General features: G+C 42.9%; 1 protein-coding gene across 3 annotated transcripts in view; it reads right to left on the reverse strand.

Moving 5' to 3' along the window:
• Positions 1–5,039: 5,039 nt before the first annotated feature.
• The window catches only part of GAS2L3 (growth arrest specific 2 like 3), an 88,352-nt gene continuing 66,565 nt past the window's right edge, over positions 5,040–26,826 (reverse strand). For all 3 annotated transcript variants that reach the window (XM_029599723.1, XM_029599724.1, XM_029599725.1), the window contains 4 exons: positions 26,589–26,652; positions 25,574–25,712; positions 17,116–17,223; positions 5,040–6,987 (listed from right to left, as the gene is read on the reverse strand). In XM_029599723.1, the coding sequence (XP_029455583.1) occupies positions 5,479–6,987; positions 17,116–17,223; positions 25,574–25,712; positions 26,589–26,652 (1,820 nt within the window). In that variant the 3' untranslated portion in view covers positions 5,040–5,478. The remainder of the gene's footprint in view (positions 6,988–17,115; positions 17,224–25,573; positions 25,713–26,588; positions 26,653–26,826) is intronic.

The raw sequence follows: 26,826 nt of genomic DNA on the forward strand, positions 1-26,826 counted from the left end.
TAAAATGTAAATATAGACAACAAATACTTAAAAATGACAGACTACACTCCTGATCTTTTAATGGCAAACAGCTAGGTTGTCAAAGTATTATGGGGCGGATTTTAAAAGGGTTACACGCGTATATTACATGTGTAACCGCGAAAACCTGCTCCTGCGTGCTGAGCCTATTTTGCATAGTTCCAGCGACGAGCGCATGTCCTGGGACTTGAAAAAGAGGGGCGGGGCTGGAGCCTCCAGGCACAGCGGCCATTTGCCGTTGTGCTCGGGATCGCGGGCTGGCCTTTGGCCAGCGCGTGCAACCTACACCTGCCCGGAGGCAGGCGCAACTTATAAAGATAAAGGTAAGGGGGAGGGGGCGGAGGTAATGGAGGAAGGCTGCGCGGTTCGGCGCGCACAAGTTACACAACTGTGCACCACCTTGCGTGCACAGACCCTGGATTTTATAACATGCGTGCGGCTGCGTGCACGTTATAAAATCGGGCGTACATTTGTGCGTGTCAGGTTGTGCGCACAAATGTACACCCGCGTGTACCTCTTAAAATCTGGCCCAATATGTACTAAAAACATTTAAATAATTTTAAGAAATTTTAATATGGCACCAAAAATTGGAAATAAGACTTACAGGCCAATACAGTACAGTGCGCTCCGACGTTTTCCCTTACACCTTATTCAGTAAGGGGCGGAAGACGCGCGTCTAACCCGTGGCACCTAATAGCGCCTTCAACATGCAAATGCATGTTGATGGCCCTATTAGGTATGCGTGCGGGATACAGTAAGTAAAATGTGCAGCCAAGCCGCATCTTAAGTCGGAGGTCCCGAAGGGTGTAAATTGGGCCGACGGCTGTCGGGCTGAAAACTGGATACTCAATTTTGCCGGCGTCTGGTTTCCGGGCTCGAGAACCGACGCCGGCAAAATTGATCGCCGGCTGTAAAACCCGCTGACAGCCGCCGCTCCGGCGCTAGGGACGCACTAGTGTCCCTAGCACCTCCCTTTGCCCGTTTCTACCACACCACCTAATTTACATACTGAATCATACGCACCAGCAAGTGGCCGGTGCGCGCGCCAGGAGAGCGGGCGTTCGTCCGCTCTCCCGCGTTTTTACTGAATCAGCCCGTTAAGATTGGAATTACCTTTTATTTATTGGCAACAAGTTTTATGTTCTATATACTAATGTATATTTTTATTATTATTATTTTTAATAGCCCCTGAAGCAGCCCTATTATAAAAGGGCGAAACTCAGGCCTTGAGTCGGGCAAACTCTTAATAAATATTTTTAAAGGATATTTGTAACGTGGGACCCATGCCCACATTTGAATTAGGGTTGAACTTGTCTGGATAACTGGAGTCAGGTTACAAATAAGTTCATATAATTTGAGTCAATTTCAGCTGCTGTTCTGGAGAGATCTGGCTTTTATTCAGTTACTGAACTTGCATCTTTGTAAGTTCATTAACTGAATGTGTTGAAATTGACATAAAAAGAAGATACATAAATCTCCCATTTTTAACCTAGTTTGGACATACTCATTCCAACAATCTGAACGAAGCACTAGCAGATCTGAACTTGGATCTAAAGTGGCTTGAAAGCATTCATCTCTGCCTAATTTGCATATTTTTGGGATACATGTTATCAAATAGGGGTCATGATAGCATGTCCATGTCAACAACCAACTCCCCAGAAAAAAAACAAACTTTAAATGTTAAAAGGCAACAGCAAAACAGTACCTGGAGTATAATATGAAGTTCTGGTTTCCCTACTTTAATGCAGCAGTGCCTCCTACAGATACTTAAGGAAAAAAGTCTTAAAATTTATTCATGCACACTTGGACGTTTTCTGCATTTTTTTTTTTTTTTAATCTTTTATTTTTCAATTTTAGAGCCTTTTTTTCTTGGTCAGTCCAACTAAGCTCTAGGAGTAACATGCTTATCTGTTTCAGCTGAGTACTTTGAGGTAAATTTTAAAAGCTTGGTGTGTCCCAAAAAAATTCGAGAGATATGGATACACAGGCTTGCACCTGCTCACCAAATTTTAAAAGCCATCCAGATGTATGCATCTCCCACTGTGCACACATCTCAAATGTTTTCAAAAAGGGGTGGGGGCATGGTCTGGGCAGGACATGGGAGTTTCGGGATATAGCCAAGAGATGTGTGCTAAATATTTATGTGCATGGGCACGCGCCCAGATCCCTTGCTGCATAAGTTTAATTCTCTAGGGATGAGGTATAGGTTAAAAAATAAAGGGGCAGATGCAATACAGTGCGCTCAGCCGAGCAAGCTATTTAACCAGCAGTTGGACGCAGGTTGTACAGGCACTACCTAATCCCCTTCTGCAAATACATGTGAATCAGGCTATTAGCTATTCACGCCGAATACAGAAAAAAAAAAATAAGTTGTGCGTCTGACGTTTTTGTGCTCAGAAATTAACGCCTGCCTGGAGCAGGCATTAATTGCTGAGTGTGTCCAAAAGTTATACAGAAAAGCAGAAAAAAATGCTATTCTGTATATCCTTCTACTTAATATCTTTAAAAAAAAAACTAGACAAACCAAAAAAAAAAAAAGTATTAAAAAAAGCGCCAGCAGTCAGCTTCAGGAAACGGACGCTCAATTAACAAATGTCCGTTTCTTGAATCCCTGGGCCGTGCGCCGTTTAGGAAAAACGGATGCCGATAAATTTGGCATCTATTTTTCTAACCAGCGGATGGCCGATGCTCGCGGGCTGCCTAATTTAAATATTGCATAGTGCCCCCAGGAGGGTACCTGGGGGTGCATTAGTAAAGCGGGTGTTGAGTGTTCAGTGTCTGCTTTCAGTGCACATTTATTGCATTGGTCCCAAAGAGCCATTTTCTCAGGGGTTTAAAGAGTCTGGGGTAACTGGGGGGAGTGCAATCTATAATCATTCTCTAGGTGAACTTAATAGCAGGTAATGGACTTCTCCTCCAAGAACTTATCCAATCCTTTTTTAAACACAGCTACACTAACTGAACTAACCACATCCTCTGGCAACAAATTCCAGAGTTTCATTGTGCGTTGAGTGAAAAAGAACTTTCTCCGATTAGTTTTAAATGTGCTACATGCTAATTTCATGGAGTGCCCCCTAGTCTTTCTACTATCCGAAAGAGTAAATAACTGATTCACATCTACCCGTTCTAGACCTCATGATTTTAAACACCTTTATCATATCCCCCCTCAGCCGTCTCTTCTCCAAGCTGAAAAGTCCTAACCTCTTTAGTCTTTCCTCATAGGGGAGCTGTTCCATCCCCTTTATCATGTTGGTTGCCCTTCTCTGTACCTTCTCCATCGCAATTATATCTTTTTTGAGATGCGGCGACCAGAATTGTACACAGTATTCAAGGTGCGGTCTCACCATGGAGCTATACAGTCATTATGACATTCTCTGTTTTATTCACCATTCCCTTTCCAATAATTCCCAACATGTGCCCGCACGCCAGTTTGAAAGTTATCATCATTGTATTTAAAGCTCCAGTTTTAACTTTTTGCTGTTTATCCACCAGGAACTATATTCTTTAATACACAAGGATAACTGCAGTTACAAATCAAAGAAATGTGTAAAGTGCATAGGCCATCGTTTAAAGTGGATCCTTGTTTAAAAAAAGAAAAAAAAAATTACTAACCGAAGAACAATTCCTAGCAGAACCTCTTGGGATACAACAGCAGCCTTTACAATGTGCAGAAGTACTGTGCAAAGAAATAAATCAAATAGGAAACATTTTCAACAGCACCCAAGTTAATTAGGGAAACATTTACCATAGGAGGAAAGACTAATGGTATCTCCTCTCCAAAGTAAAACTTCCTTCTACCATGCAATATTACTGTGTACATACATCTGTAATCAACCTGTGGATAAATTAGACTGTGTGTTTACATTGGTCTAAATGGACAAGATAAGGTTTTGAAGCTATTAATAGGGAAACAAAGCTAATTATAATTTTTTGTAGCATAATGGAATATCTGCTTAGTAAGGTCATACATACATGTGTAGGGCATTTGTTAGAAAAGAACTGGTAATTTCATGACAGAGAACATTAAGTAATACTAAATTAATGAAATATATCTCTGTCTAGAACAGAGAACCAGAAAAACACTGAACCTAACTGGCACATCTTTTTGTTTTTTAGTCCAACTCCTCAAATTTTTTACCTTACTGGATTTTAAAGTATAAATTCTGAAAATATCAATATGCATCCTGATCTACTGATACACAGATATGGTGCAGCATTTACTAATCCGTAAGCAAGATTTAAAAAAAAATCCATTAGTTGATATATGGAACTATGCTAGTATCACACAGATCTAAAAACTTATGTCCATTTCAACACAAAGATGCAAGTTCAGTAACTGAATAAAGCCAGATCTCTCCAGAACAGCACTAATTTTTTTTTTTTAAACTTCCTTCAATGGTGGGATATACAATACTACTAGAGCAGCTGTAGAACAAGGTAGGTGAAGGCGCTATGAATCAGGGTTGGTTGCAGTACCATTATCCCATCTGTCAAGCAGGAAGTTACACTAACACAACAGAAAATACAGAAAATTTAATTCTGAGCCCAAGCTACTTATCAAAACTCTGCTAAAAGCTGAACTTGTCAGGTTTTCACACTTGAAAAGTCTTATAGCAAGGATATTTTTTAACCAGTAAAAAGGTGTGCAATAAGTGCTGTTGCACCACATTTTTAAAAGAACCTCCGTGTTCTGCTTTATCTGAACCTGTGTAATAACTGTACAGCCTTACAATAAGCAGCAATGCAACACCCCAGTTCACTCAGATTTGTACTAGTGCAAATGGCTAAGCATGAGGACCTTTGAAAATCTAACACGTATTGCATCACCAAAGCTAAACGAAAGGTAGAATGAATTAATAAAATACTAGCAATGCTGTTTTAAATGGAAAACTGCATCAATCATCTTAGCAGGATGGCACACACACATACAATTTGTTAGAAAGGTCAAAACTAGATGGTTTTGAGAAGAATGAAATTACCAGGCTTAAAATGTATAGCGTGTAATATAATTCAGCATAATCAGCACTAAAAAATGAATGTTTATTTAGTAAAAAAGTATGCAGTATATTAATTATAACTATGTTAAAACAAAAAAAAGTTTATGATTCTGGGCTGACTGGAAACAAACACCGACAATAATAAAAATATAGAAAGTGCATTTAAGAAAAACATCTGTTGAATGAGTAACCAACCCCAAATGCATTTCACTATATAGTTAAAACTCTGACATTAATATCTATTAAATAAACTAAAATATTAGCTTTGTATACCATGGTTTCATATTTTAAAAAGTCCAAATGTGAAAAAAATCTCCAAAATCTTGATTTAAAAATTAAGTGTACTTTGTTTCAGAGGTCCAAATGGAAACTGTAGACGCAAAGAAGTCAGTACTTACTCTGCCTATATTTATCAAGTTTACCCATATTTATATATTAGGATTTCTTTTGTAATCCAACATGCTCATTTTTTTTGTTTTCTATTTCCATTCATAACAAAATAGTTATCTTCTTTTTGTATCTTGGACGCCAAGTCTTTTGACGCAAGTGCACCCTTTCTAGATGCAGATGAACTTTTTGAATTCAAAACCACCCTTTTGGTTGTAGAAACCTGGACTTTACCAGGCATGAGTGCCATTTTTCTCAAAGGCTGACTCTTTGTAACATCCTGGGATGTTTTTGCTGAAGTTTGTACTTTGGTTGAAGCCTGGGGAAGGCGCACTGTAGACAACGGAGTTCGTTCAGGTGCTTGTGTTCGGCTTGCTCCATGCTGAGGAATCCTGTTGTTGCGAGTCTCTAGGTTACTTTTTGCTGCAGGCTGTTTAACAGTCGAAGGCAGGTTCCCAGCTAGAGCTTCTTGTTTTGCGGCAAATCGTACTCCTTTTCCATGTGAACAGGAAGCTATCACAGCTGGCTGTTTCACGGGGCAAGTGGCTTTGAGATTCTGCTTCTGGCCACAATGAGTTTGTGATTCCACTCTTGGTGGTTTGTGGACCTTGCCTACATTCAGAATTCTGCTTTGGGAACTGTATTTTTCTTTTTCAGCAGGGCTGTGATATTTAGATAAAAGATTGCGCTTTTCAGAAGCAACTGGAAAAACCAGAGATGATATTTTGGGGGATGAATCTGTTTGAGGTGGTGTGGAGAATGTTCTGAGAGACTTTACTGACGGTTCTGAAGTAGGAGAGTCTGTTCTTGTTAGTTTCGATACAGACACACTTTTAGATGATGTGTATTTATGTTTTGAAGGCATTATAGTCTTGGAAGGCGGCGTGGTAGAAAGTTTACTGGAAGTGCCAGGATGAATCAAATGTAGTGATGATGAGGAAGAGTATGGAGATGGCTTGGTTGAAGGGGTTAATTTAGGTTTATTTTTTGGCCCGATACATTTCTCAGGTAACTGTGAACAAGGAGCAACAGTTCTTAGTAAAGCTGGCGAGGAAGGATTTTTATTAATAGGCCGTGAAAGTTCTGAAATAAGAGTAGATGGTGAACTCTGTGCAGGTGACTTCAGGTTTTTTGGAGCTCTTTTTAGAGACTCGGCATACAGCTGGGAGCCTTTTGCCGAGGAGCTTTGCAATTTAGGGTGTGTTGGCAAAGAACTGAATTGGTCAGGTTTTACAGAGGAAGGAGAATGCTTTGCCGCTCTTCTGGATGTTGCAGGAGATGGAGTATGTTTAGATAGTGTCTGAATACCACCAAGAGTAGCTTTTGAAGTGGCAATAGGTGTGCAGGGTTTAGACTTCTGCTTCTCAACTATATTCACTGCTGATAAAGGGTTCATGACAGGAATCTGTGGAGCACTTCCTGACTGCAGAGCAATTCCATTTTGACCTCCTTTCTGAAACTGCAAAATTTTCTGTTCCAGAGTTGTGAACTGCAGTACTCTACATGGATCGTATTTAAGTAAAAATCCTTGAAGAGTGTCCCAGCCTCCTCCAACCCGTACCATCACATGTTTTCCATGCAGCATCTGAAAATCCAAGATACACATTAGTATAACTAAACAATTCAGGGGGTCAAACACAACAATACACTATTTTGAATGCAGATATCAATGTAAAGTCACATTTTTACACTTAATCCCTAGGATACTGGCAAAGTAGTCTGCTCTAATCATGAAAGGCAAAGCAATATCTGTTTAAATGAACAGTTCAAAAGTTAAAATCTTGCTCTGAGTAAACAAATTATTTATTCTGAAATTGTTTTAATTTCATTAGGCCAAATGGAGTAAAGAAAACCAGATTAACTTCTCTGTGGGCCTGGTAATAATAATAATCTTTAACTTTTGAGACTGATAAGAACCTGGAGATGTGCATGTTTCAGATCTACTGATGCAAGGTAACTGATCTAGAGGATTTTCTAGTGAAAAAACTTCAGATTTTCTATTTTGAACTTTGATTCAATCACTTTAAATCTGTTATTCAGTGCACATCAATTCTTTAAGCTAATGAAGAACGTACTTACTTAAGAACATAAGAAATTGCCATGCTGGGTCAGACCAAGGGTCCATCAAGCCCAGCATTCTGTTTCCAACAGAGGCCAAACCAGGCCAAAGAACCTTGCAAGTACCCAAACACCAAGGAGATCCCATGCTACTGATGCCAGTAATAGCAGAGGCCATTCCCTAAGTCAACTTGATTAATAGCACTTAATGGTCTTCTCCTCCAAGAACTTATCCAAACCTTTTTTGAAACCAGCTACACTAACTGCACTAACCACATCCTCTGGCAACAAATTCCAGAGCTAAATTGTGCATTGAGTGAAAAAGAAGTTTCTCCAATTAGTCTTAAATGTGTTACTTGCTAACTTCGTGGAGTGCCCCCTAATCCTTCTATTATCAGAAAGTGTAAATAACCAATTCACATCTATTTGTTCAAGATCTCTCATGATTTTCGTTTTCCTTAGTGTAGACAGATGGACTCAGGACCAGTGGGTTTATGCTCCCCTGCCAGCAGATGGCGACTTATCAAGCTGACGTCACAGTATACAGAACCCTGCAGTGATCCCAGCCTGCCAGTATTCTCTTCAAAAGCAACTGTAGACAGACTAGCAAAAAATGATTAAAAACCGATAACCAGAACTGTACTCAACCAACCACAAACACTGAACTCTCATACGATGCTAGGTACCCCAACTAGGGACTGGATGAACACTTACCAGTAATCCCTTGGGACCCAGAGCCCCACAGGAGGACTATTGGCACACTCATGTGGCAGCCGAGGGCAGGAGGCTGAGTCCATCTGTCTACACTAAGGAATACGAAATTATCAGGTAAGCAATTTCTCCATTTCCTAGCATGTAGATAGATGGACTCAGGACCAGTGGGATATACCAAAGCTAATCCCCAATAGGGTTGGAGGCTGCCCGCAGTCCAGTCAACACCACACGTGCAAAGGCTGCATCCTCCCGGGTCTGCACACCCAGATGATAAAACCTGGAAAAAAAGTGTGTAAGGAGGACCACATCGCAGCTTGGCAGATAGAAGGGAGACAACAGACTAACTTCCGCCCATAACACTGCTTAAGCAATAATGGAATGAGCCCTAACCTGAGTAGGCAACAGCTTTTCAGCATCCACATATGTGGCCTTGACCACTTCCTTAATCCAATGAGCTATGTTAGCCAATGAAGCCGAAGCACACTGCTTACTCCTGCCATGGGGAACAAACAGGTGATCCATCTTTCGAAAAGACTCAGAGACCTCCAGATACCGTATGACAATATACTTAACATCCAAGGAGCACAAAAGGCGAAACTCCTCCGCATCCCTGACCTTATCCAGGGATGGCAAGGAGATTGACTGATTCAAACGAAAGTCTGAGACTACCTTGGGCAAGAAGGATGGAACAGTACGCAGCTGTAATGCCCCCGGAGTTACCCAACAAGACAATGCCTGCAGCTCAGAAATCAGACGTGCAGAACACATAGCCACCAGGAATTCAATCTTCAGAGTCAACAACCGTAAGGAAAGGCTACGCAGTGTTTGGAACGTAGGGCCCACCAAAATGGAACTGGTAACCTCAAGGGAGGTCTAATGTGCTTCACTCCCTTCAAAGAACAGCCCACATCAGGATGAGATAAGGAATGGAGAGATTACTTACCTGATAATCTCGTTTTCCTTAGTGTAGGCAGATGGACTCAGAACGAATGGGGTATAGTGTGCTCGTGCTAGCAGTTGGAGACTGATCTGACGTCAGCACGTAGTACATATACCCCTGCAGGAAGTGCAGAAGCTCAGTAATCTTCCTTGCAAAAGCATTATGGATATATGTGTGACTGACCGATTGATTAACTGAACATGATTAACCTGACCGATTGACAGTAGCTGGAGATGCCAGTGTTCTCAACCGGAAGGCGTCGACACCCGGCAGGGTGGATGCCCTATGTAAGGAAACATGGCTTACCTTGAAACGGTGAATCCCCATATATGTCGGCAGCCGAGCGGGATGCTGAGTCCATCTGCCTACACTAAGGAAAACGAGATCATCAGGTAAGTAATCTCTCCATTTCCTAGCGTGTAGCAGATGGACTTAGAACGAATGGGATGTACAAAAGCTACTCCCGGACTGGGTGGGAGGCTGCCCGAGGTCCGCTTAGGATTGCACTTGCAAATGCTGTGTCCTCCCTGACCTGGACGTCCAGACGGTAGAATCTGGAGAAGGTATGAATGGAGGACCACGTTGCCGCTCTACATATCTCTGCAGGCGACAGCATCCTAGTTTCTGCCCAGGAGGCCGCTTGTGCTCTGGTAGAGTGAGCCTTGACTCGTAGAGGTGGTGGTTTTCCCACTTCTACGTAGGCCGCCTTGATAACTTCTTTGATCCAGCGAGCAATAGTCGCCCGTGAGGCCGCTTCTCCTTGCCTCTTCCCACTGTGAAGGACGAACAGGTGGTCCGTCTTTTGTACTGCTTCCGACATTTCTGGACAGCAGCCTGCCGATGTCGAGATGACGCAGTATTCGACCTGCTTCCGATTTCTTCAACCCTTCCATGGTTGGCAAGGATATGGTTTGGTTGAGGTGGAAGTGTGAGACTACTTTGGGTAAGAAGGAAGGAACCGTGCGAAGATGGATAGCCCCTGGGGTGATTCTGAGAAACGGATCGTGGCAGGACAGCGCTTGTAGCTCTGAGATGCGGCGTGCTGAGCATACGGCCAGCAAGAACACCATCTTCAAGGTTAACAAACGGAGGGACAGGCCTCGGAGGGGTCTGAAGGTGGGTCCTGCTAGGAATTCCAAAACTAGGTTGAGGTTCCACAGGGGCACTGGCCATTTCAGTGGCGGGCAAATGTGTTTGACTCCTTTCAGGAAACGTGAAACGTCTGGGTGTGTGGCAATGCTGTTGCCGTCACACCTGGGGCCGTAGCAGGATAGCGCTGCCACCTGAACCTTGATTGAATTGAGGGACAGACCCTTCTGAAGCCCATCTTGCAAGAAATCCAGAATGATGGGGATTTTAGCGGCATGTGGATTGGTGTTGCGAGTTTCGCACCAGGCTTCAAATACTCTCCAGATCCTTATATAAGCTAGTGATGTGGCGAACTTGCGTGTTCGGAGGAGTGTATCTATTACCGACCCCGAGTATCCTCTTTTCTTCAGTCGAGCCCTCTCAATGGCCAGACCGTAAGAGAGAATTGAGCTGGATCCTCGTGGAGGATGGGACCTTGTTGCAGCAGGTCCCTGTGAGGGGGCAGGGGTAGAGGATCCCCTGCCAGTAGTCTTCTCATGTCTGCGTACCAGGGTCTTCTTGGCCAGTCCGGGGCCACCAGAACTAGGCCTCTGTGCCGCTGAATCTTGTGTATAATGGCGCCCAGCAGGGGCCATGGGGGAAAGGCATATAGCAGGATCCCCTGAGGCCATGGCTGCACCAGGGCGTCAATCCCGTGGGATAGAGGATCTCGTCTGCGACTGAAGTATCTGAGTACTTGAGCGTTGGACCTGTCCGCTAGTAGGACCATGCCCGGAGTCCCCCACTGATCCACAATCATCTGGAAGGCCGTGGATGACAGCTGCCATTCCCCCGGGTTTAGGCTTTCTCTGCTGAGGAAGTCTGCCGTGGTGTTGTTCTTTCCGACGATGTGGACGGCGGAGATTTTCTGGAGATTTGCTTCCGCCCAAGCCATCAGGGGGGCTATTTCTAAGGATACCTGTCAGCTTCTGGTTCCGCCCTGTCGGTTGATGTATGCCACCTTGGTGGCATTGTCTGACATTACTCTGACTGCTCTGTTTCGAAGTCTGTGGGCAAATCGCAGGCAGGCTAACCTGACTGCCCGTGCCTCTAGTCTGTTAATGTTCCACCCAGACTTCTCTGTTCCATCACCCTTGGGCGGCTAGCTCTTCGCAGTGTGCTCCCCAGCCGCTCAGGCTGGCATCTGTAGTGAGCAGGGTCCAGGTTGGGGAGGACATTTTTTACCCCCTGCTCGTGTGGTCGGGCTGCAGCCACCACCATAACTGATTCCGTACTCTGGCCGGTAGAGGTAGATGCACGGTGTAGTTCTGTAATCGTGGGCTCCACCGAGATAGGAGGGCGCGTTGTAACGGTCTCATATGAGCCGTGCCCATGGTACCACTTCCAGAGTGGATGCCATTAGGCCGAGGACCTGTAGGTAATCCCAAGCTGTGGACCAGGAGGTGCTCAGCAGAATCTGTAAACAATTCCGGAGTTTTGATCTCCTCTTGGAGGTCAGGCTGACTGTCTCCCTGGGTGTCGAATCGGACTCCTAGGTATTCTAGCGACTGCGATGGCTGTAGGGAACTCTTGTTTGTGTTGACTACCCATCCTAGGCTTTCCAGAAGAGATATAACTCTATTGGTTGCCCGGTGGCTCTCCTCTGGTGACTTTGCCCTGATCAGCCAATCGTCTAGGTAGGGATGGATGAGAATTCCTTCCTTCCTGAGTGACACCGCCACCACTATTATTACCTTGGTAAAGGTCCGCGGCTCGGTGGCTAACCCAAAGGGTAAAGCCCGGAAATGAAAGTGTTGTTTCAGGACTTTGAAGTGTAAGTAGCGCTGGTGATCACGATGGATTGGGATATGCAAGTAGGCCTCTGACAGATCCAGGGATGTGAGATACTCCCCTGGCTGTATCGCACTTCGGACTGACTGCAGAGTTTCCATGCGAAATCCTGGGACCCTTAAGTGCCGGTTGACTGACTTGAGGTCCAAGACTGGTCTGAAGGTGCCCCCCTTCTTGGGTACGATGAAATAAATGGAGTAATGGCCAGAATTTATCTCCCATGCAGGCACTTGGATTATGGCCTTTAGGGACAGGAGCCTCCACAAGGTAGCTTCCAGTGCCGCCCTCTTGAGGGGTGGACAAGGAGATTCCACAAACTTGTCCGGAGGAGGATGAAGGAAGTCCAGGTAATACCCTTCTCGGATGATGGTGAGGACCCACTGGTCCGAAGTAATCTCGACCCATCTGCGGTAGAATAGGGTTAGCCTGCCCCCTATGGCTTCTTCCCCCAGATGGGTCGGCTGATTCTCATTGTGGGGTGCGGCCGGGACCCGAACCAGAGCCGGTTCCCCTCTTGTTGTGCCTGGTCCGAAAGGACTGGTTCCGGGTCTGAGAACGAGGTGCTTGGTAGCTAGTCCTGTAGGGGTTGAAGCGTTGAGAACTTCTACCTCTGGATGGCCTAGGAAAAGGGCGCTGGTTCCTCCTTGACTTGTCTTCTGGTAGACGGGGTAATGGAGAGGCGCCCCATTTGTTAGCCAGTTTCTCAAGGTCGCTGCCGAATAGGAGGGATCCCTTAAAGGGCATTCTGGTAAGGCCCTTTAAGAATATATCCCAATTTAACTTACCCTTTATTTTTAGCTATTTTTTTACATTTATTCATGTTATCTGACGAGTTATTGTTGTCTATTTAATATTTACGTTCTTATGTTCAGAAACTCTGTTTAATGTAACGCCTTAACCGCGACAGTTTTGTTCTATGGAAACCGACCTGATTTGATATTTGTATCGAGAATGTCGGTATATAAAAATCCTAAATAAATAAGGCGCGCCTTGGAGGAGTCGGCCGACCAATTTCGAAGCCAGAGCTGTCTCCTGGCTGCCACTGAGGATGACACTCCCTTGGCTGCTGTACGAACTAAGTCGGAGGCAGCGTCAGTGAGAAACGAGAGAGCTGATTCCATTTCTTCTCCTGGGGTGTTCCTGGCTTGTGATAAACAGGAACGCGTCACCACGGTGCAGCAGGTCGTGATTCGTAGGGACATGGCTGCCACCTCGAAGGCTTGTTTCAGAATGGCGTCCAGGCGCCGGTCATGTGCATCCTGAGGGCCGTCCCTCCCTCCACTGGAATGGTGGTGCGCTTCACAATTGTGCAAACTATGGCGTCTACCTTGGGGCATGCCAGCAGCTCCTTGGATGCCGGGTCTAGGGGGTACATGCTAGACAAGGCCCGACCCCCTTTGAATGAGGCCTCCGGCGCATTCCACTCCAGATCGATTAGCTGCTGTGCTGCTTGAAGGAGGGGAAAATGGTGAGCTGTTTGGCGAAGGCCCTCTAGCAGGGGGTTCATTCTAGGTTCACCTGGGGTGCCTTGGCCCGGGATAGCCAGCTCCGACAGGCATTGAGAGACTAGGTCTGGGAGATCCTCCTTAGGAAAGAAGCGTCTCATGGTTCGATACGGCTCTATCCCTGAGGGAAATTCTCCCTGCTCGGGGAGCTCACCTTCTTCCTCAGAACAATCTGAATCCCCATAAGTGGGGCTTCTGGGTGGCCGTGCCTAGGTCTAGAGGGTCCAGGGGCAGGGTCATCCGGTACGTATGGGTCCATTCGGGGATCAGACTGCATTTTGACAAAGGCGTGAATCCCCTTGAATAATTCCACCCAGGAGAGCGAGGCAGGTTCTAGCCTTAGGGGCACCAGGGCTCTAGGGTTCCCCGGCTGCTCACCTCGGCCTGCTAGGTCTGGGGTGTTCCCTGAGGAACTGGCAATTAATCTGGGCTGGGACCGGCCCTGGCCTGGAACTCCCAGGGCCTCCTCACATTGGGCACATAGGGAGTCTGCTTCCTCGCTCTGTGTGGCTCTGAGGCAGCATGCTGAGCAGAGGCCTAGAGCTCTTATGCCTGATTCTGGAGGTGCCGGCTCTGTGGACGCATGGGCTCTCATACGCTCCATCGGGTCTGTTATCTCTATGCGCCGGTGCGCCCATCAACGTGCTCCCATACAATATAATATGCGCCCAATTACTTTCGGGCACCTAACATACGCGCCCATTGCCTGTGTGCTTAGTCTGCACACTAGATAGAGGCGGCGAACCAGGGTAGATGGCGACTGCGAGCAGGCAAGCTAAATGGCGGGCCTCCACGTAGGCAGATCCCGCTAATCCTCGCTCTTCGGAGACCAGCAAAAGTAAAGATGTACGCCTTACCTGATCTTCGGCGCTTCCCGGCTGCGACCCGGGCGGTCTCCGGCTGCGGGGGAAGAGGGTGATTACCGTCACCGCCGCACTCGAGGAAGTGCACCCGCTGCCTCTAAGCCGCGCCCGAACTAGTCTCGCTCGGGGGCCAAGTCCTCACCGCGAACGGATCGGGACCGAGGCTGCCTCTATGCCGCGCCCGAGCCCTTCTCACTCGGGGGCTAGGTCCCTGCTGCGATTCGGCCACCGGACCGAGGCTCTTACCTCCGAGGGACCACGGAAATCACCTCGGGAAACTCAACTTTCATCCACCCTGTAAATTTCTGTCTGAACTAGGCTTAACCTATTACATATACGCAGATGTCCAAATCCTGCTCCCACTAAAACAGTCCCTTGAGAACACCCTAAAGATACGGGACACATCTATCCAAAATAACTCAGCTACTCTCACAAATGTCGCTCTCCCTCAACCAGAATAAAACTGAAATTATATATAACAAACAAAACCACCATACAGCTCAGCCACGATTGCACAGTATCTCATATGGAGAAACAAATAACCTCATCAGTAAAAGACTTAGGCTTTGTCCTAGATAGCAAACTAAGCCTTAAATAAACACATCAACACAGTGATAAAAGATGGATTCTTCAAACTCCAGGTCCTAAAAAAAAACTCAAACCGCTTCTTTACACCCAAGACTATCGAACAGTTCTTCAAACACTACTGCAACGCCCTCCTACTGCCGCAACTGCTACAGAACGCAGCAGCAAGATTACTCACAAAGAGCAAAAGATCTGACCATATCACCCCAATCCTCAAAGACCTACACTGGCTACCCATCTCTTTCAGAATCCAATACAAAACCCTAACTCTCACCCACAAAACACTTAAAAAAAAAAAAAAAAAAAAAAGAAGATCGACTGGCTGAATACATCCCTCCAATTCTACATACCCTAAAGGAACCTCAGCTCCACAAACTCCGGGCTCCTCCCAATTCCCTCTCAGAAAATGGCCCACCTGACTACCATAAGAGAACGCGCTCTATCATGGCAGGACCCTCCCTTTGGAACAACCTGCCAGCACAACTAAGAACCGAACCCACTACTCAAATATTAAAAAAAAAAAAAACCAAAACAAAAAACCCTGAACACATGGCTCTTTCAAAAAGCCTTTCCATCAGTTTCCTAACACCCTCCAACCTCTGTCACCGAAGAATACCTATGAATGCATCACATTGACACTCGCTGAAATTGCTCCTAGTAGCACCTTGTTCTATATTTAAGTTTAATTTGTTAACTAAGTTATCCTGTAAGAAAGATCATCAAGACTAGGTCTCCCTGGTTCCCTTGATACTCTAACTATGTTCCTAGTAACAAACTTTTATAATTCCACTATTGTTAACATTGTCTCTAAGTTACTCTGTAAAAAATAAGGCGGCAATGTCTTATTAGATTTTTGTTCACTGTAAACCGATGTGACATTTCAGATCAAATGTTGGTATATAAAAATAAACAAACAATCTGTCTCTGGAAACACAAAGCGGTGTGGATCACCTCCTGAGGCATGACTGGGTAATGATGAAGCAACTGATTCAAATCCTGAAGCCCTTTAAGGATGCTGAGGGTCCAAAAGTGCCATCCTAGACAGGGTTGTCACTATAGTAAATATTCCAGAGAAAAAGTTAGAGGTTTTCCATGAGCAAGAGAAAATGGAAGCAGAGGTGTTGCAGTTTCTAGACTCCTTACAGCAGGTGCAAGTGAGACAAACTTCCGACATAAAAGAATGCATACATGCTTGCCCTACTGTGATCCATGAATGAAAGGGAGTCTTGCCCATATTCCAGCATCTCATATATATGAAGATACTGGCAGGTAGCCTGCATTAAACAGAAGTGCCAGAGGCACAGTGGGGATATAACACAAGAAAGGGTGGCCATCCCAGAGAGCAGTGCAGACACAAGCAGCACCCTCTCAGCTAGTAGTTCCTTCCCTACCTCAATACACCAAAGCCACATTGCCACCACAGAACCATCTCTCCTGATACTGGCTATAGCCAAAGAGTGGTCAAGAGAGATCATCAGCTCACCCCAGCAATGGAGACCCCCAGTAGAAGTTTGTGACATGCACAGAGCCCATCAAGTACATGGACACAGATGTGCTGGCATATTATGTGCACGAGTCTATGGTCTGGTCTGGCCAAGGTGGCTCAGTATTATCTTTCCTGCCAACCAGCCAGCATGCCTAGCAAATGTGTCTTCTTAATGGCAGGAGACACCATGAACACTCAATTCAAGCTTAGTGCCATAGTTGAAAGAAAAGCTGGTCTTTTTGAAAATCAGTGCACCATTGCTGAGTTTTCCAGAATATCCATGCAAGTAGCAAGATGACTGAAAGCACCTTTGAGGTCTTGCTGCTCCTCTGCCTAGCTGCCATTCCCCAGATATACTGGTTACACAAGGCCAGATATAGTTAGGTTCTAAAGTTATTCAGAAATAGCCGGTTTTAAAATTATCTGGTTACATGTAACCAGATACTTTAAAACAAATATATTCAAGTGAGACATTTATCTCGCTGAATATACAGGACAAGTTATATGGCTAACTTTACCCAGATAACTTGCCCACTAAACAGCCTACTGAATATTGGCCTCTAGAAATATTCCAAGCTGAGTAAACAGAGAACTCAAAAAAGGTCACATGAAATTTTTTTTTTTTTTAAAGGGTAGAACTTACTCGTATAAACAGAATTTTATCTCCTAAACGATAACGCCCTTCAGATAAATACTCAATAGAAAATCGATGGGAACAATTGCAGGGAAGATCTTCTGCTATGTGCTTCACCTGAACAAAACAGAATTTAAATTAAAGGAAATATAAATTGGTTTAACTATAATTCTTAATATCATGCATTCACATAGTACTAGCAAAGTCTAGCACTACCTAGTTTATCTGTTTACAATGAACAAATCACTAGTATACTAAATTTTCATTTAAGATAGAAAACTAAATGCAGTCATGTTTTTGTGTTAGACTTAGCGCTGGCTTTACAATAATCTGATTATGTGAAATTGCACTCCTTTAAAAAAAAAAAAATATATATATATATACATAAACTAATTAGGGTGCTCAGATTGGGAGTCTCCCCCAGAATAACTGAAAAAAAAAAATAAAGAAACCTAAGTACATCTATAAAAAATTCAAAATAAGTAATGCATATAAAAAAAAAAGATAAAACTGATGTTCTAGTCTTTGTAATAAGGCATATTTCAAAAAGCGTGCCCAAATCTGCTTTTTTTTATTTTATTTTTATTGAATTTTTATATCATTAGATACATTTCACAGTATTTAACAATAAAACAGAAGAAATCATTTACTCAATCATCTTATTTCTATCTGTGAATAATTATCTTTAATTATCATAAGATAAAAGATTATGGAGAAGATCATAATACTTTAGAAGCAGACTATTAATAGAATTAAATCACAAACAAGTAAATGCCAACGCTCACCCTGTTTTACTTTATTTACCAGAACAATAGAGATCCCAAATCTGCTTTCTAACTGCAGTAACAGAACCTTCTCAGCTTCTATTTCTCACCTCAAAAACTTAACAGAAATAAAAAAAACATTTGTATTTTGGATGCAGTAAGCAATCTAAGAACCACCACCACTGCGTCTCTGTGGCAAGAGAACAGAAAGTAATTTTTCTCCAGTTCTGGCTCTATTTTGTTCTCATTTTACTCTAGCAGTGTACTAGAGATATTAGCATTTATCGATTTTAATGATTTACTTCTGTATAGCTAGAATTTGGAGGTCGAAATACTAAAATGCGCAGATGTGATATTCCGCACATCCATTTTCTACCATGCAAACAAATCCGGGAGAAAATGTTTAAATGCAGATGTTTCCTAGAGACCGCAAAGGCCTTTTCGCATGCATTTTAGCACTGCAAATGTAGTTAATGAGATGCTTTGCATGATTTTGAATCACAACAGCTCATTGACTTTTAATCTACATATAATTTTGCAAACGAGTAGATAGATTTACTACATGTGAAACCAAAAAAAATTTGTAAAGTCCATTTCATGCGTAAAAAGGGAGAATTGTGAACTGAGGCACAACTTGGGAATACATGTTCCCGTTTTTATGTATGAAGCAGACTTTGTGAATTTCTACTCACTTTAGTATACCAGCCCCTTAGTTTCCATAGTGTGTAAACACAAACAAGCTGATGCAGAAAGGTACATTCTGGCCAAGGGGGCCATCCATAAATGATGTCACGCTCCAACAGGGAGGGGGGGGGGGTGTTTCTACGTTGAAAGGGGATTTGGCTATTTGTGACTAAGTGTGACGAGAGGGGGGATGGAGGTTGATTTCATGCCAAAATATAGTGTGACTTTTAGGGACAGCATTCAACACGCAGCTTTGCCTGCATTTCAAAACTCTATAACCCCCGACGCAAAACAGGGGTTAGAATGTACAAAACGCGCATCCAACCAAGCACGTAGCTAATAGTACTCATCACTTGTAAATCCATGTTGATGAGGCTATTAGCTATTTCTCCCCAAATGCAAAAAAAAAAAAAAAAAAGTTTGCCTGCAGTCAGGTTAGGAAAAGGAATGCTCATTAAATTGAGTGTGTTTTCCTAACCGGATGACAGCCACCACTCCTGGGCACCCGCTGCCGAGGAGGCGCTAGGGGTGCACAACTTTTTTTTATTTATTTATTTATTTGTATTTTTCTATACCGGCATTCACGGAGTTCGTATCATGTCGGTTTACATAAAACAAGGGGTGAGAAATACATTATAACGTAAATAACTAATAACATAAGAGTATACATTAAAAAGTAAAACAAGTGCATGGAAGAAAAAGTTACAATAAAACGGGGGTCATTCTAACTGGGATTAGAGTTAGAGGAAAGATAAAAAGTTTAACAAGAAGTAAAACATTGTAGTGATTGGTAGATAGTGACTGTTTCAGTTTAATAGGAAATGTTCAGTAATGCTGCATTTGATGGTAGTGAATCTTTAAAGGTCCGGAAATGCTTTCATGAACAGCCATGTTTTCAGTCTTTTCCTGAAGGTTGGAAGACATGGTTCCTGTCTTAGTTCTAGGGGGATGGAGTTCCACAGTGGGGGGACCTGCTGTGGAGAAGGCCCGATCTCTCAATGTTATATGTTGGGTGGTATTGTTGTGTGGTACCTGTAGATATTCTCTATATGCTTCTCTGATGGGTCTGTTGGAGGAGTGTTTTTTAAGAGCTATTTGTAGATGGAGTGGAGCCAGTCCATGGATATTCTTGTAGATTGTGGTGAGGGATTTATGAATTATTCTGTAGTGGATTGGTAACCAGTGAAGGTCTTTAAGGACTGGCGTAATGTGATCTCTTCTTCTTTTGTTTGTTAGAATTCTTGCTGCGGTGTTCTGTATCATTTGGAGCGGTTTAGTATGTGATGATGGGAGGCCTAGTAGGATAGAGTTGCAGTAATCAATTTTCGCAAATATTATTGCTTGGAGCACTGTTCTATAATCATGGAAGTGAAATAGGGGTTTTATTCTTTTTAATACGTGCAGTTTATGGAAGCAGTCTTTGGTTGTTTGGTTGATAAACGATTTCAAATTTAGCCGGTTGTCTATGGAGACTCCTAAATCTCTTACTTTTGAGGTTTGCAAGTTGGCTGGCGGGTTTGTAGTGATTTTGCAATTATCTGGAGAGATTAGAATGAATTCACTTTTTGATTGGTTTAGGATTAGATTTAAGCTGGATAGGAGCTCGTTAATTTCTTGAAAGCAATTTTCCCAAAGTTCTAGCACTTTAGTGATGGATTCTTTGATGGGGATCACAATCTGGACGTCGTCGGCAAAAATGAAGTGTTTTAGGTTCAATTTGTTTAGCAGTTGGCAAAGCGGGAGAAAGTATAAGTTGAAAAGTGTTGGTGAGAGAGAGGAACCCTGAGGAACTCCTTGTGATGATGGGTATCTGGAGGATTCTTTGTTGTGGATTTTAACTTTGAAACCTCTGTTTTCTAGGAATGTTTTGAACCATGTTAGTGCTGATCCTGCAATACCGATGTTCGCTAGTTGTTTTAGTAATATGGCATGGTTCACAGTATCGAACGCTGCCGATAGATCCAATAAGATCAGTAGGAAGGCCTGTCCTTTATCGAGGCCCAAAATAATGTAGTCAGTCAGTGAGATGAGAAGGGATTCGGTGCTTGAGGCTTTTCTAAAACCGAATTGAGTGGGGAAAAGAATTTTGTGTTCTTCTATGTAATCTGCTAGTTGTGTGTTAACTAGTTTCTCCATCACCTTGGCAATGAAAGGTAGATTTGAGATTGGACGGAAGTTGTTAGGATCTTTGGGGTCCAAGTTAGGCTTCTTAAGTAGCGGTTTGATGGATGCTATTTTGAGGTCGTCTGGGTAGAAACCCTGGATGAATGAGCAGTTTATAATGTCTGCTAGGGTTTTGGTTATGGTGTCCGGGATTAGCAGTAGTAATTTAGACGGAATCTGGTCTAGTGGATGCGATGAGGGTTTCATTTTCTTAAGAAGTGTTTGGATCTCTGAGGAAAAGGTGAGTTCAAGAGATTGGAGGGAGATGTCTTTATTATGAAGAATGTAATTGCTGGTTGGTGTGCCGGTATTATGCTTTAATTGTGTTAGTAGGTTCGTGATTTTCTTACTGAAGAAGAGTGCCAGCTCATCAGCTTTTGTTTGAGCTTGGTTAGGTGGTATGTCAGGAGGGTTTGCCTGAGTTAGATTGGAGACAAATGTGAATAGCGCTTTGGAATCGAATATAATGTTATGAATCTTGTGTGCATAGAAGTCCCTTTTTGTTTTTAAAGTGGAGCTCTTGTATGATTGGAGGGCGAGTTTGTATGTAGAAAGTGTGGAGGGGGAAGGGGCTTTACGCCATTTACTTTCTTTTTGACGCAGGTCGAGTTTGAGGTTTTTAAGTTCATTTGTAAACCATGGCTGCCTTTTTGACGCACCTTGTTTGACTTTTTTTTTTTTTAAATTTTATTTTTATTAAGCATTTCTTTTCATTAAGATATTACACAGCAGTGTAGAAAATTTTCAAGTCATAATTCGATATTCCATATCACATATATCTATACACACTGTGAAAAACTAGAAAAACTTTTTAAGCAAAAAAAAGAAGACCGGCTTTGCTAAGATACAACAAGAGCAGTTAATTAACAGAAATCATCTATAAAGTGTCTTAACTGTGATATACATTTTATTTTCCTCCCCTCTCTCAAGGATACTTATAGGGTTAGGAATCCAGATAAGAAAGTTGTTCAGGCTGATTAAACACAAATCTTGTAGTCTGATACAATACAATACAGCGGCAGGGAAATTGCAAAATAAATTTTGTACCTTGCTGAATAACTTTTTCCCGTAAAGTTAAAAATTCTTTCCTTCTTAACTGTGTATTATGTGAAATATCAGGAAATATTCTAACAGGGAAGCCATGAAAATTATTCTTTTGATATTTAAAATATAATCTAAAAATGGCATCCCTTTCCGCTATGTCAACAAATTGGACTATTAGCGTTGCTCTTAGAAAAATCTTCTGAAATGGAGATAAAGTTAACAATTCAGACAAGTTAGTATCTTCCTTTGAATCTCCCAACTGTTGATCTTGCAAATCACCCTGACCCGCACCCTGTGTAGTATAGTAAATTCTAGATAAAATACTCTGAGAAAGAAATACCTATGTTAACACATTCTTAAGGTAACTCAAACAATTCCTTTGGAGAAAGTAAATGGGTTCTGGGAAAATTTAAAATCCTCAGATTTGTCCTTTTAATTTGATTTTCCAAATACTCAATCTTATCTTTTTGTATCTTTTCTGATTTAATTAAATTTACTTGTATTTGCTCAACATTAACAGTTCTTACATTCAGGTCTTTAACTTCATTATCTATCTTCGCTAAGTTAGTCTGTAATAACAAGTGATTACTCATTCCCTCCTGAACTATCTTAGCTAGGTCATTTATAGATTTTTGCATGGAGGATAGCATAGTACCTATCTCCTCCAGTGTAAATTTTTTAAGAGTTATTACTTGAATATTGTCCAACATCCTCCCCTGGATTCCCAATGTCCCTTTATCCTTGGTTGCCAACTCAGGATTTAGTAATTCCATAGTCAATTTTTCTTCAGAAAGAGTTTCACCTCCCCTTTTTCCTGTAGGTGGCTCTGGTGTCAGAGGAGCACCAGGGCTCAAAGATGTTTCATAAGTCAGGGAGGTTTGGCCCTGCTCTTGGCCAATCCCTCCAGCGACTTCCCCACCTGGTGTCACTAACACAGTTTTCCCAAAAAGATCATGTATTCGTGGCTGGTTGTCACTTGCCACTGGCGTAGATGTTGATATTTTCCCTTTTCTCTTGGTATGAGGCATACCAAGAGAATGGACGCCAGAAATAACAGGAAAAAAGAAAATATACCTGGTAAAGGAATAGATCCCTTTGAAGACACTGTCTCAACGCCCTCCGGTCTCCGATGGTTGCTGACTAAGACAAGGAATAGTTTCCCTGGATCCCGGCAAATCCGGGCGAAGCCGGGCAAAGCCGCGCGCCTAAGGGGCGCGCGGCTTTGGCGACGCGCCGACGGCGAACGCACCGTACAGACGCCGCTGTTATTGGCGTCAGTAAGGGCTCCACCCTCCGGAGTCGAGGACCAACAGGTGAGCAGGAAAAGAGTTGCAGGGTAACGTCTGCTACCTCCGGCAGGAAACTGATTCAGCAGACAAACTGCACCGCTCTGATGCCGCTGTTATTGGCGTCAGGAAGGGCTCCACCCTCCGGAGTCGAGGACCAACAGGTGAGCAGGAAAAGAGTTGCAGGGTAACGTCTGCTACCTCCGGCAGGAAACTGATTCAGCAGACCTTGTTTGACTTTTTTTGTTATCCACGGTTTCTGTTATGGAGGACCAGGAATTAACGGCTGCAATGGGTGATGTGAGGTCCATGTGTGAAAGTTCCGTGATTAGATGATTGCTGAGTTCAGAGGCGCATACTTTTCTGTAGAGAAATGAGTGTTGAGGGGCGTGATTATTGTTCATTTGGGTCATTGAGAAGGTGGTGGAGATTAAAGAGTGGTCTGACCAGGGAACTTTTTTGTAAGTGGGATGTACTGAATGTGTTATACCTGAGTTCACAAAGATAAGGTCCAGTGTGTGACCTGCCTTGTGGGTAGGTTCATTGATTATTTGTTTGAATCCCATTGCAGACATGGCTGTAAGAATGGTTTCGCAGCTGGTTGAGAGTGTGGGGTTATCAACGTGCAAGTTGAAATCTCCTAGGATTATCGTTGGGAAGTCTGGTTTTAGATAAGATGCTAAGATTTCTAGGAAGGGTGATGGGTCCGTTTCTAGAAGTCCTGGAGGGGCATATATTAGAAGGATTTGTAGTGAGTCTGATTTGAAGAGACCTGTTTCCAATTTAGAGTCAGATTTGATTGGGTGATGAGTGAATCTAAGATCTTTCTTAGCTGCTAAGAGAATGCCCCCACCCCTTTTTTTCTGTCGTGGGATTGAGAAAAAGTTGTATGTCTGAGTAGGTAGTTGATTAATTAAAGCTATATCTGTAGATTTAAACCACGTTTCTGTAATAGCACATAAGTCTGGGTTTGCATCTAGGAGAAGATCATTTAAAATTAGTGATTTCTTGGATAGTGATTGAGCATTAAATAATATCAATGAGAACAGAGTGAATCCTAGAAGTTGTGTGATTGGAGTAATCATGATGGGGATAAGTGATTTGTAGGTGCGTTGATTGTAGATTATGTTTGATTTTCCTGTGAGTAGCGTTCTATGGTGGAGAATCGGTATTGGGAGACCGTGGTACATTGTTTGCATTGTTAGGAGCGAAAGTGGTGTTAGATGGTATTAGCTGAGATGAATGCTGGAGAGGCTGGAAGAATGCTGGAGTGGCTGGATGAATGCTGGAGATGCTGGAAGAATGCAGGAGAGGCAGGTATGTGTATGAGACCTGGAGAATGAGATCGCTGGACGAATGCTTGGGTGACGCTGATGTAGCGTGCTTTGGTTGTAGAGGCAGAGTTACGTGGCAGAGTCGTTTAGCGTAGGTGTTTCTGGTTGTGCTCCGGTACACACGAAGGGGCACACAAAGGGGCAGGCCCCTTTGTCGTGCTCCTTCGGCGCGCGACGCCTATCAGGGTGGGATTTAAAGCTCTGTAGGGCATTAACTTCCCCTAGCAGCCCATTTAAATGTAACATCGGGAGACCCAGAGAGGTGTATTGGCGCACGTTAGGAAAGCAGGCGCTCCATCATGAGCAAGGAGTTTTACGCTCACAAAATGATTATTCTAAAATGGGAGTAATATTTAGTGCTCTCGCATGGAAATCCCATGCAAATGAGGGCATTAAGCAGTATTCCCTGATGCAAAAAGGTGCTCTGGCCAAACGCAATCTCTCTTAGCACTGGTATTTATCTGGCTAAGTGGCATCGGCTGCCAGTACTTACCCAGAGGGTGATCTGCTTGTCAGGGACGACCCCCGCCCCCTCCTCTTCCTGAGTTAAAATGTGTGTTTGGCCCGTGCTAAACGCACATTTTACAGGCAACCCATTTAATGCATTTCCAGAGCATTAGCTTACTGCATTGGGAGTTGAAAAATATTTTTATCTGAGCGTTAAAATAGTGTGCTGAAATCAAGTGCACAGTGTTAACACTGAGCTTCCTGCATCAGCCTGTGAGATTCTAATCTTTCTACTTGCTCTGACAATACAAATCATTAGCAATGAAACCAAATAATTTTCCAGTTATGGTTATTACTTGACCTGCACTTATATTTTGGTTTTCCTTTACCAAATGATGTAGGATATCATGACAAAATAGTTTATATACTTCTGTGCACCATCTGATAAATAAAACCCATAATATAGGGAGGAGAAATAGCCTAGTGGTTAGAGCAGTGGACTATGAACCAGGAGACCAGAGTTCAAGTCCTGCTGTCACTCCTTGTGACCTTGGTACAAAAACTTAGATTGTAAGCCTTCTGGGGATGGAGAAATACCTTCAGTACCTGAATGTAAACCAGTGTGATATCTCAATTGAGATCGAATGTTGGTATATAAAATAATAAATAAATAAATAAGAACATAGTAATTAAACTAAAACTTGGATAAAAATATGAGAAAACGTATTGTATACATAATACGTACTGCCTCATGGAGCTCCCCTTGATGACAACAGGTCTTTGGAGTGCTGGTAGGGATTATAGATCCTGATGTAATTAGTAAAGTCTCCTCTAACTCAATTTCCTTCTCTAGTTTTACCAGAGCAGGGGGTTCCACACCATACCTGAAAATAAAAAAAGAAAATGCATATAGGGTAAAAACAGAGTGCCCAAGAATCAGAAAGAAGAGTGAGAGAAAAGACAGAGTGAAACAAGAAACAGAAAAGAATAGTAAAGTGAAGACATTCTGTATAATTAAAGCAACAATGTTAGCTAGAAAATTTAGCAAAAGGAAAGAGATGGCCGAAGGAGCACATGGAAAAAACTTAAGTAAATAAACATCCAGCCAAGGTGCTTTGGTGATTGCATATCATCTGTTGAAAGGCCTGGCCTACAGATTAGGACAATGGGCTGCAAAACATGGAAACCAGGTGTCAAATCCTGCTTCTCCCATTGACATTCCTCAGGTACCCACTTAGATTGTAAGCTCTTTGGGACAGAGACCTATTGGACCTGAAAAACTTTGTAAATCACCGAGCAAAAATTGGAAAGGCGGGCTAAAAATGCAAAATTAAAAACAAAGCAGATAGCCTTCAACCCCATCTTCACCCTCAATTTAATCAACATGAATCTTTAATAAATAAATATCGCTGTATATCAGGTCTCTCTTGTGTGTTCACCTTTTACATAAGCCTCACAGATTACTGGAATCTGGAAAAGCAAACATAACTTACACCCATGTTATCCAAGCAATATATCGGGATATTTTCATATTCATGTGATTAGCTTTGGGCAGTGTGACCAAAATGTCCAAAGGGTCAATCCTCACGCATCCTTTAATTGCAGCTAAACCAATGTTTGTCTGTTGACTTCAATTTAGCCAGTACTAAAAATGCTTCATGTAAGAAGCATTTTTTAGTAAACCTGAACTTGTGATGTTTTAAAACTAAAACAGTAAAAATAAAAACTGCATAAATCATTACACTTCACCGAACACGTACCTTGATATAATCCGGCCAACATCTAACAGACAAAGACACACCTGCCTTGGATCTTTGTGCAGAACTATACATATGAAAATGATAAAAATGGAATCAATATCCATAACAAGCAATAAGCATTCAAACTGCAAAACAAATCAGTTATTTTATCAATGTTTCCATTTATAATGGCACTGTAGAATTTTTTCCTGCTCCTACTATGGTAGTAGGTCAAATTCATTGGAGTTTTACAGATCTG

This window comes from Rhinatrema bivittatum, chromosome 4, assembly GCF_901001135.1.
Source record: "Rhinatrema bivittatum chromosome 4, aRhiBiv1.1, whole genome shotgun sequence".
In the NCBI taxonomy this organism is placed as follows: domain Eukaryota; kingdom Metazoa; phylum Chordata; class Amphibia; order Gymnophiona; family Rhinatrematidae; genus Rhinatrema; species Rhinatrema bivittatum.